The sequence below is a fragment of the Mercenaria mercenaria genome, chromosome 6 (assembly GCF_021730395.1).
Source record: "Mercenaria mercenaria strain notata chromosome 6, MADL_Memer_1, whole genome shotgun sequence".
Classification (NCBI taxonomy): domain Eukaryota; kingdom Metazoa; phylum Mollusca; class Bivalvia; order Venerida; family Veneridae; genus Mercenaria; species Mercenaria mercenaria.
The window spans coordinates 7,994,482-8,006,541 of record NC_069366.1 but is presented as its reverse complement, the minus strand read 5'-3'; the positions used below and the strand labels follow the sequence as shown (position 1 = coordinate 8,006,541).

General features: G+C 36.7%; 1 protein-coding gene across 1 annotated transcript; it reads right to left on the bottom strand.

Moving 5' to 3' along the window:
• Positions 1–7,454: 7,454 nt before the first annotated feature.
• LOC128557938 (uncharacterized) lies at positions 7,455–9,251 on the bottom strand. The gene has a single exon (XM_053546615.1). The coding sequence runs from the start codon at positions 9,249–9,251 to the stop codon at positions 7,455–7,457; it is 1,797 nt and encodes a 598-aa protein (XP_053402590.1).
• Positions 9,252–12,060: the final 2,809 nt, after the last annotated feature.

Sequence of the window (12,060 nt, the reverse complement as noted above, 5' to 3'; positions counted from 1 at the left end):
GGCACGTTGCTAAATATTTGGTACCAAAAAGTGAACTGAAATGTTTTGACAAGTACCTTTAAAGTTAATCTTTCACGTTTTGTGAGAAAATCTTTACACGGAGTTTGGGATAAAATGTGTGACATTAGGAAGAAATAGATCATTAGATTACAGGGTTGTGAGATCGATCCCTAGGACAAACGTATCTCTCCGCGACGATTTGATAAAGGACAGTATGCTTGAGACCATTATTCCTTTGATTAATTCCTCTTACTCATCTGATGGATGTGAAGAAGTTGACATTTACTATAGGTAAGTGCTGGTACAGCATTTATAAAGTTAAATAATGACATATAACCGAAACAAACAAAGCCCATAAAAGGTATGAATATTAATAAAAAAGACTTGCGAATGAAATAATAAAATATAACTGTATATAGAGAATAACAGGCTACTATCTTTTGATATCAATGTTATCAGGTCAAAGCTGATATGGGCTGGAAGGGGTGAGGGAACCGAACCCCTTCCGCCCATATCAGCCGAGACCTGATAACATTGATATCAAAAGACAGTAGCCTGTTATTCTATTTATCATGAAACTCATACAAACTGCCTTGAAAAACATATGTCTTCATCTCTTATTTCGCATAAAGTGTCTTCTGAAGCAAAAAATTAAATTTATATTTTACGGATTTGAAAATTCATCCGCCCCTGAAACTTCTGAACGAAACAATACGGCAGCCATATTGAATTCAACACCGACAATGTTTTTGACTTTCTGATATTATTGTTAAAAAAATAACAATGAAATAAACTCTTACCTGCATAAAAATCAAAAATCATCCTCTTGAATAAACCAGAACATGCTTTATTTCCATAGATCTAGTCATGAAATATTTGACTCAGACAACGACATGTCCAAAGCGCTGAAAATTTCACTTCCAGTTCCAGATTTTATAGTTTTTAAAATCACTAAACTTAAACTGATCCAAGAATTATTATTAGCTGTTTTAAGAATAATAATTAACATAAACACTTTCGCTAATACTTAATGAAATGTGCATGCCTTAATTAAGGCATGAAATGTGCATGCCTTAAATAAGGCATAAATCGGGAATAAGTATATCATACATTGTCAAGTGTATTGTAAACTTTTCCTTGAATCGATCCATGTAAACATTGTGATGTCATGATGAACGTTTCACCATGACGTCATTCAGTGCTATTGTCTGTGTGATAAAATTAGAGACAACCTTATTCAAGGAAATTTGTTGAGATTACAGAATCTATTTAGAAAAAAAAAGTTGTGCAACATCGAACCTTGACTCTGTAATAAAATTCAACCTGGAAGGAAACTGATGTAAAAACTAGTCCGTCAGTATGGGAGGAGCTTAATTTTGATATCAGGTCAATGACCTGATAACAAAATAGAATATCAGGCAAGTGATATCAGGCACTTTGCATAGTAGTTGCATGATAAAATGGTACAACTTTGGCGAAAACAAACTGATAATTTAAACCGTTATTGGAAAGCTCGGATTAAAATTGAAACAGAGTCTCTCTGCGCACCTTGCAATGAGCATGAAATGAGAAATGAGCTACAGTTCGCACAATTTACTGTTTTATTGCATGAACAATCGTTGCTAGACACCGTCTTGAGTTCTTACTGCGAAATTAGACAAATCTACAACGTAATTCAGTTTCTTTTAATATTTTAATATTCAATTACTTCTCAAACGGGCTTGGCATTATTAAAAAGTCATAATGAAATCATTTTGTGATAATGATTGTGCATAAATTGAGACATCTGAAAATAGTATTAGACCACTGATGCATTTGAATTACCTAAAGGAAACGGTTATAAACACATTAAAAGCAGTAATTCAGCAAACCAAGTTTTACAATGTTAAGAAATAAGGTCAGTCCTAAGGTATAAGGTCAGTACTTTGTCAATTACGTGCTCCTGTAGCCGAAATAAGTTCAAGTTAAATGGATCATATTGTTTTGTATTTTTGCGCATTTTCATGTACAACGGATGCTTTGATTACACCTTTTCACTGCCTGAATGCATTCCGCATGCAGTCAAACGGTATTCATTTTTAGTTATAAATTATGACAAGTCTTCTAAATCGAAACTGAAAGCAAAGCTTTAATGCGCAGTCAATAGCCAATGTTTTTGTAGGATAGCAGACCAACACTGACTGATATTTGACAAGGATTTATTCTAGTCCCTATCCTCTTTCTATTTTTTCGTCATTTTGTGACAGAACTTTCATGAAAAATGTGTGAAGGAGTAAATGGTGTGTAAATCAGATCTGAAGACGTAAACTACAAATGTAAATGAATTGAAATTAGTGACCTTACCCGCATAGAAACTGACGTGGCCGAGATTCGAACTCGGATCACAAAATACAAACTGCCATATTACTGTTCCCACGATCTACCAGTTAAGCTGCATACCTATCAGAAGCACTTACTTAATTGTTGCAAAAAACACCAGCAGTGCACTTGCACTCTAACGTACATTTCTCTAATGACAAACATGATTAAATGAGAAAATTCATGATTTTATTATCAAACTACTATAGAACTGAGTACATGTCGCAAATCAACATTTACTTGTGAACCGTCACAGTTGTAGCACAAGGAAAGACTTTCTTAAATTGAATTTGGAAATTTGAATACACATTTTGTCAGAGTTTACTCTAAACAAGAAACAAAATCGAAATTTCAAGGGTATTTTCAAATGTTTGTAAAAAGTCATGTAAAACATAAATATATATAAGAAACGGCAACATGTTTGATCATACAACGTGTGAGCAGATCGCTTTGACAAGTCAACATGTCTTAACTATAAACCCTCACTGTGTAATTGAGGCCTTAGATTTCGCCAACATATTTTAATTTGTCAGTTAAAATAAGTTTAATTATTTATTGTGTATTCATTTTATTGAGATTTGAATATTTTCCGTCTGCAATAAAATAAGTGTACTGCATTTCCTAGATTCTCTTCACATAAATGACAGGAAAAAGCATATTTCATTAAATTGGACACTTCTGTGTCATCTAGCATGCAGTAAAGCACAGTGTTAGTTTAAATATTGTACAAATTGATATTTATTGAGTCGTGAAATATGACAAAACTAATTTTGAACTGAATAAAAATAATTTATAGTATTACGTGAAACATTTGCGCTGAGATACTGTACATTATGACAAAATGACAAAATTGCCCATTGGCAACCGTTTCCGACTTCAGTAATCAAAATAGCACTGACATATTATAAACTTTTCTTACTAATATATCAATAACATTCGAATAGCCCATCTAAGTGTGAGGTCTATATTACCAACGTTGATGTATATGAATTGTGTATGCCCTTAGATATGAAATACAAATCTTCATTCTTCGTAAAAATGATTCATTAGATAAAAGAATACGACTTCTATTTTCTTGGAACAAACGGTTAAAACATGATATAAGCTAAAATACTAACCAACATACACAAAATGTTCTGTTGGCTTCGCAACAGGTTTTTCACTTATGCCCCAAGATATATAGCGATTGAACTGTCCGTCCATATTTCCGTCCGTCCATCCATACGATCCACATTTTACCGTTTTTCCTAAGACCCACATTATTGGTTCGATTTAGTTCTACTTTCATCCAGCATTTCTTGTATGAGGACCTACAAACTGAGCTATACGTAGATAACCTTCAACCTCCTATGACATTCATCTTCAAAACTTAGAAAACAACATTTTATGGTGTTACATCCCACGTAAATGACAAAATTTAGTTAATACTCATATTCAGTAATCCTTGTGCCAAACTGAAGTAATATAGATGCCATTGACCTCCATATAAACATCACCTTTTAATTTTAAACCTCAAGACAACATTTTGGTTGTCCAGATTTTATCGTTTTGCCTAGAACCAACATTAATGACCCGATTTAGTTCATACTTACGCTCAACTGTCCTTGTGGTTAGACCTACAAACTGACGTATACATATATGACCTTGTCCCTCACATGATCTTTTTCAAAATAAAAACCTTAATGCAGGAAATGTTTGGTCCTGCAGCCCGCATAAATGATCTAATTTAGTTCATACTCACAATAATTCAACCTTGTGACAAGTCCTATAAACCTACTTATATATAAATGAATTGACTTTCATATAATCTTCACATTTAAACTTAAAACCTCAAAACAAGACAAAATCTTTGGTCAAACACCCGGGCATGATTTTGAATCTTGAACACGCAGTTCCTTGTTACGGTTTGACTTGAAGGCTAAAAGGACCGCCAAGTTTCAATGAAGCACCTTGGACATCTAAGAGTCTCTGTGGTCATGGAGATAAATGGCGGATAAGCCGCAGAATTAACTTCATATTAGTTTTGTTTCTTATAGATTTATACGAAGGCAGTAAAACGCAATAATTGGAATAAAAAAATACTGTCATTTTCATCTTTTGTATATTTTATTGCAAATATGCTAATTTGACAAAGTTACAGTTTTTTAAAACCGACACCTTGCTCTCCACAAATGTACAGTATTTAAGCCCAACTGTACATTAAGGGGACGCATACTTTGAAATTAGAAAAAAGTGGGTGGGGTATGATAAAATTTACCTTCAAAAAAGTACAAGGTTTTGGTACATGAAATGGATACTGTTTCAACTGTTATAAGTACACAAAGGATTGCTCACTAAAATAAAAATGAGAAAAACTGAAAGAAGAAAGTTATTGTTGAATTACATAAGACTTATTGTGTACATTCAAAGTCAACAATTAATACTTTTTTTGTCCGAAAATAATAGTGCTTCACCATGTCCAAACATTTATCAATCTCCTACAGATTCTAATTTAAAGAAAAAAAGTGAAATAAGTTCACTGTCTTGCTTTTCATTTTGCATATGTAAGCTAAAACACATTATTTAGTTTGTTAACAAAGTAGTGCATAAGAAAAGATACGGTGGTCAAGGAATGCCACATTCCAAAACTAAAAGAGTATATTCCCCTTAATACATTAAACATTTATCGTTACAGAAGTCGAGTGGCTTACAATAAGGGCCTAGAAATGTTGCCATTATTAATTTTCAACTTCATATTCATGAACTACAATGCACTTAAATATCAAAACACATTTAACAAACTTTTGAAAATGTGTTGTCTTAAAAATCCCTAAAATAAGGTATGAAATTTGGTTGAGAGGTCCAGTCAATGTGTATATGTGCAAAAGTAACATTCTAATCTTGTTCACAAAACTTACTAATACACAGCAGGAATGTCAATGATCAAAACTGGACGAATATACAGTTATCCTCACTTTAATGTAATTTATAATTTGTCCTTGAATTCTCCACCATACTTTTCATAACTCTGTTTGCACGAGTTGCACGAGAATGCTGTCATTCACGTAAAAAAAACGGGGTCAGATTAGCTGTAAATGCAATATCATCTAAACGTAATTAATGGATTATGCAGTTCAAGATAAACTTTATCTCATAACGTAATGAACAAGTATAATGTTGTAACAACAACTATACTTACACTGATGTAAGAAGCAGTCGGTTTATAAGTGACTTTATTGATTCATTTTGTGTTTTGTTATTGTTGTCAAAAAGTAATACGGAAGTGCCTCACAACTGAAGCGGAAACCAGTTCGATGCGCAAAGTAGTCCACTTTAAGTTATATTTTTTGATAACTGTCCACAGAAATTAATAATTTTCTAATACTAAAGACGAATATCTGAATAGGATTCATTTTTTGATAAGAAATTATAATCATCGACATGTTTTCTTTAAAATCATACCCGTGCTGACACCTAAGTTGTCTCCCGTTGTTTATTAGAGTTACCTTTCGTGCGGCGCAGTAATACTTTTTGCAGTGAATCGCCGAGAAGTCGTGGGAAAATTAAAAACCATGTAAATAAACTAAAATTAACCACCTTTTCAAGATGAATTTCAAGTGATCGACATTATGCATTTAACCCACCTGACTTGTGTAGCATCTTAGATATCTGTTCTAAGGTATTCATTGTGTAGAATGTCATGCTATGCCCTTGCAATGCTAATCCCACTCTGATATTTTTGTTTACATTTTTTATCATTGAGAAATATGGCGTCCATCCCGAGCTGAAATGACGTGGCGTTAAATTTTTACATGTTTAAGCAAACCTGGTGTGTTAGAAAGAAAATTTCATCCCTTCAACATTATTTGTAACACTGTTATTGTAAAAAACCTGTTTTTTCCTTATACAAAAGCTTAATATTTTGTGTTGAATGTACTTTCACAAAGACCTCTGTTTTCCTATTACATTCATAGTACCACATCCTTATCCACAAAGTACTGAATATTACAGGTGTCCATCAGTATTATATCAGTTTAGGAATATGTTTTTTATCTTCCCACCATCTATTTCTTGAATATGCACCCCTTCCTCATTTCTGTATGAACTGTGAATGTAGCAATATGCGTCCCCTTAAGAGGGAGAAAATCCCATTGTGAACAGACATTACGGTTTGGATGGAAGTAACAAGTGAGGTTGGGGTGGGGGGCGGGGGGGGGGGGGCGGAGATATTTACTTGTCGAATATATAATCGGGGATACGAGTTGGTTGTCAACCTGTTAGTTTCTAACTGAGAAGACAAAAATGATTCGTTACACAGGTCGAGATTTTGTATATTTATTGTGTGTCTTTGTTCGCTGTCCAACAACAAACAATTCTTCCTGACCTTCTACCAAATCAGGTCTACTCGGGTTATGTCAGCTATCGCAAAAAGGCTTTCGCCATTTAAGAGAAAACACTGACGAACTTCGATCTAAACATTTACAACTTTTATTAACTGCAAATGGCAAATACGCAACAAAGGGGAACAACCAATCCTATTCTTAGGATAAAACCCGGTATACTGGGTACGGTACAATGTAAGGTATACCAACACTAAAAAAACAATGGCGCTGCCTCCTTTTCTTTGAAATGAAACTGTCTTATAAGTGTATCTGTCTGATTATACGTGATTTAAACAAACTAGAAAGTAAATATGGGAAACGAAGTAAAAGCACATGTGCAATGTAGGAGAAATAAAACATATTATAATCATGTTTCATAGTCCTCCAAATACTTCGGGCGGTTGCGCGCACGCTGTGGTCTGGAATGAAAATTTAACGTTTCAAGTGACTGTTCATGAGCTTCTGGAAATTGTACATGTTTATGAGGTTCTGGAGCCTGTAAGTGTTCCATGATCATTAGCGGTGGCACACTCTCCTCGTCGTTATGTGGGTGGGTAAGCGTTACTGGTATATCTACTTCACCAGGAGAAGCTACCTTCTGACTTTCTTCAATGTCTATATCACTTTCACAGTCACTAACATCAGGTTTGTGGTAGGTGAAATCCGATATATCTTGAGGGACGTGAAAGCATTCGGATAACTTAACTTTGTACGTAGATGCGCGCAACTGACTCCCTACAAATATTTTAATGTAATGAGTTCATCTTCGAGTTCTGCTATAGCTTTCTCTGCAACAGGAGTTTTGTTTACATTTTTAACACGACCGACATCTAATGTAATGTTAGCCTGTTTTAAACCTTCATCATCACGAAGAGCAATAAATGCCGGAGCTGGATCGACTCTGATAACTGCAGGAGGTCCATGAATTGGATGCATATCAGTACTCGAACAAATTAACGCTTCCCTTAAAGTACCTTGTTGTTCATTGTCTATGATAACTGCCTTTGTATATGAAGTAACAGTTTCACGTAAAACAAAAATACATTGTCTACTTCGTTTCAAAATGTCAGCAGCGAATGATATTCCGATCGAATCTGGAGGGTCACCACTCGACTGATCGACTAAAGCCTTTGGAAACTTTTTGATCGAGGCACATATGTGGCAAGAATTTGTGACTCGTTCAATGGTTTTATTCATGTCAAGTCCAAAGAAGTAGCGTTTAACAATCATTTCCAACTGATGTTTGGTTGGGTGATCTAGTTTAATATGAATGGCAGTCAGTAATCCGTCTAGAACTGATCGTGGTACGATTATCTGTTCTTTATCGGGTAACAAAGGAATTGAGCGCTTGACAACCAGTACATTGTCTTTAGATATTGTAGCGACTTGCAAATACCTTTTGACGTCTTTAACATTTGTTACCTTTTTGGAGGGGCGAGTACCCTGTTTAAGATGTGAATGTACGCGGCGTAAATCTGGGCAATCAGCTTGGATATCTCTCCATGCTGATCTGGTAGTAAATGGTAAGCGTGATGTTTCATTTAAAATATCATCTACCTTGATTGACCGCACAACGGAATCTTCCATAACCTGAATAAATGTACATATCTGACATTTTTCTTCAGTACATTCCGGTGCATTTCTGCTTGCAAAGTCAGAGGGCACATTCGCAGAACCAGCTAAATGTTTCACTGAAACTTGGTACCTACTCACAATAGACAGAAATGACGTAACTCTGGGACTAGCAGAAAATTCACCCCGATAGAGCTTCTGAATGGCTTGTACACATGGCTGACTGTCTGTCAGTACGCACGCAGTTTTACTTGACTGGATAAGGTATGGACTGAAATGTTTCACAGATGCACCAATACTATGGTTCTTCAAAGCATTTTTCGCCCTGTTGAAATATTCAAGGAATTCATCATTCCATTGTATCTTCTCTTGTGAAGCACGACCTGCTGTCAAATCATCCAATGGTGACACATACATAGAACACTGAGGCATAACTCTGCTTAAAACTTTGTACGCTCCAATGAATGACCGCACCCCATGGACTGTCTCAGGAGGTTGACACGATACTAGTGTAGAAATTCTATGAGGACTAGCTGACAGCTTTCCTTCAGACCACACCCAACCTAGAATGTTCGTTGTTTTTGGACAAATGACAGTCTTAGATGGTGCTAGTTTCATGTTACACTTTTCCAAAGCCGTCAATACACGTTGCCAGTTGTGGAGTAACTGTTCCGGGGTGTCTCCCCCACAATATAGATCATCCGCAAGCTTACACACTATGCCCTCTTGTAACAAGTCGCCAAGGATGCGGCACATTAATTCTTCCAGGGCTGTCTCCGAACCCGGCATACCCATTGCACATCTGGTATAAACTCTAACTCCTCTGTATGGTGTAGCCACACCGCAGTACTTAAGTGAATCATTTGATAGTGGAATTTGATAAAAGACACTTTGCAAGTCAAACACTATCAAGTATTTCCATTTGCCTATACATCTCAAGACCGATTCAACGTCAGGCATCAAAGATGGCTGAGGTTTACTGTAACGACCGACATCAGCAAACGTGGTTACGAGTCTATAACCACAAGTTTTTTACAAGAAATGAGGGGTTCAAGTATTCTACATTTACACAAACATCTTCCGGACGAGCGAAAACACCAAGCTGCTCTAAATCGTCAAATTTATGCTGGAGTTCTTCTAATTCGTCCCCGGAATACTGTGGTACTCTGCCTTTCCTTTGAGGTGGGAGTACTAGTCCCATATTAACGGTAGCCTGAAAAGGGCCAACGGCACCATTATATCCTGAAATATCAGAGCTGAATACATCATCATATTTGTGTAACATTAATTGAAAGTTTTGTTTAGTCTCTTTAGATAGCATGTTATCGGGGTCTAACTTAACACTGTCAGAATTATGCTGAGACCTTGGTTTACACAGGGTATTTTCACAGAGTTTCACATCAATTTCGGACGTACCATAACTTTCAACAGTATTTCTAGCATTACACACATGTTCATGTTTGCGTTTTGTTATAGGATTAGAAGTGTCATTTAGGATACGAATTTTCCCGCTTAAGGCATCCACTATTTGCGGACACAGCCACGACCGTTGCTCAGCCTTGGGCTCGACCGCGAATGATCCTTCTGGGTCAACATGACTTGGTGTATCCAGTTCAATATACGATCCAGGCCAGGTTACTGTAGACACTGTAGATGCACGCAAAACAAATGCTCCTTGAGCTCTACGTACACGGTGCTTGGAACTGTCCTGTGTTACTGGACCATAATGAACTACCTCTATGTCTTGAATAAGCATTTGTTGCTTAGCAGGTCTAACTGAGATATCGTTAGCAGTCATGAATGGAATACCGCCAAGAATATCTACATTTACAACAAGTGCCTTAAGTTGGATTTCAAAATTTCCGCGAGATAATGTTAGGTGTGTCTCCCTAATAATGATTAAAGGGGTCACTCCATCTGCTTGGAGAGCACTCTGATTACTTTTTTGAATTGATGCATTAATATATTTTGCAAGGGAGTTTCTTATCATGCTTATTTCTGCACCAGTGTCAAGAGTTATATTTACAGGAAAATGTTGATAGAACATCTTAATGGTTGGTGATTGCTTTGTACACACGCGTCTGGAAACTGAACGCACCTTATCCGTGTCCCCAGTGGACCGATTGAGAAGGGTATCATCGCGTTCATCATAATCTGATTCAGAATCACTTTCATCCCCGACAATTGTCTGCCTAACTTTGGTCATGTATTGTTTATCTTGTTCAGGAAGAAATTTGCTAGTGCTCAAAAAGTGGTGAAACTTCTGCCTGCCATCTTGTTTACACAGAGGGCATTCCTTCTGTTGTTTGTTGGACTGAGGCTTTATTTTAGGTGTTAACTTAAAGGAAGAGCGAAGTACTTTAGCTTCGTTAGATGTAGCTATTTCATCCAACAAACTATCCAGAGCTAGTGAAATTTCAGGTTTCAGAGATGCAAGTGTTTTCGAGCGTAATTCTGTTCCGTATCTCTGCTTCACTAAACTAGGTAAGTTCTTATCAGTCAGTCGCAACCAAGTTAACACGATGAAATTTTCAACGGTAGGCGTTAGTTCCTCATTATTTGCTGGTATTTCTCCCATGTGGCTTACTCCACCTGTAGTTGTGAGTAAACTATCTTCAACAAAACTGTTTAACCGTTGATAGAGGTATTCAGTCCTTTCCCCAGGTTCAAGTTTAATGTTGTCAAAATCGAGGAAGTGTCCGCCACTAGATTGAAAGCCGAACTGTAATCTTATAGCCTGCCAAATGTCATTCATGCATGTAGAATTTTTACAATAGTGTTTCTTGAAATCACCTGACAAAAATTTGCTATTTGTCCCAACATCAATTCCAAATGTGTTACTTTTGTGCACCTGTGCGACGACTTGGTTCTGGCACATCTTCACCATCATCAGTTTGGCTTCTTAGAGGTGTAGTGCTCGTCTTTTTTGTCCATTTAGCACCATCCATAAAAAATGGTGCAAAATTATTGCCCAATGAAAGCGTATTTTGCACGTTTTGTCGCCATGACTCAAAAGACGTAACAGTGTAATAGGAGCGGAAAAATGTACAGCCCGATTCTGGACTCGAACCTTCGACCTTCTGCTTGCAAGACAGATGCTCTACCAACTGAGCTAATCGGACAATCGATACCATAGACTAATTATATACATTATATACATACTGCTACATTCCTCTCTCCTTTTTTTCAAAGAGAAACTCAGATTCTTTCGACTAACCCAGCCATTGCTTCACCCTAACTCTAGGATTCCAAGGCTAGTCACCACACTCACGGCACCAATGTAATAGGAGCGGGAAAATGTACAGCCCGATACAGGACTCGAACCTGCGACCTTCTGCTTGCAAGTCAGATGCTCTACCAACTGAGCTAATTATATAAATTATATACACACTGCTACATTCCTCCCTCCTTTTTTTTCAAAGACAAACTCAGATTCTTTTGACTAACCCAGCCATTGCTTCACCCTAGCTCTAGGATTCCAAGGCTAGTTACCACACTCACGGCACCAATGTAATAGGAGCAGAAAAATGTGCAGCCCGATACAGGAATCGAACCTGCGACCTTCTGCTTGCAAGTCAGATGCTCTACCAACTAAGCTAATCGGACGATCGATATCATAGACTAATTATATACATTAAATACACACTGCTACATTCCTCCCTCCTTTTTTTCCAACTCAGATTCTTTTGACTAACCCAGCCATTGCTTCACCCTAGCTCTAGGATTCCAAGGCTTGTCACCACACTCACGGAACCAATGTAATAGGAGC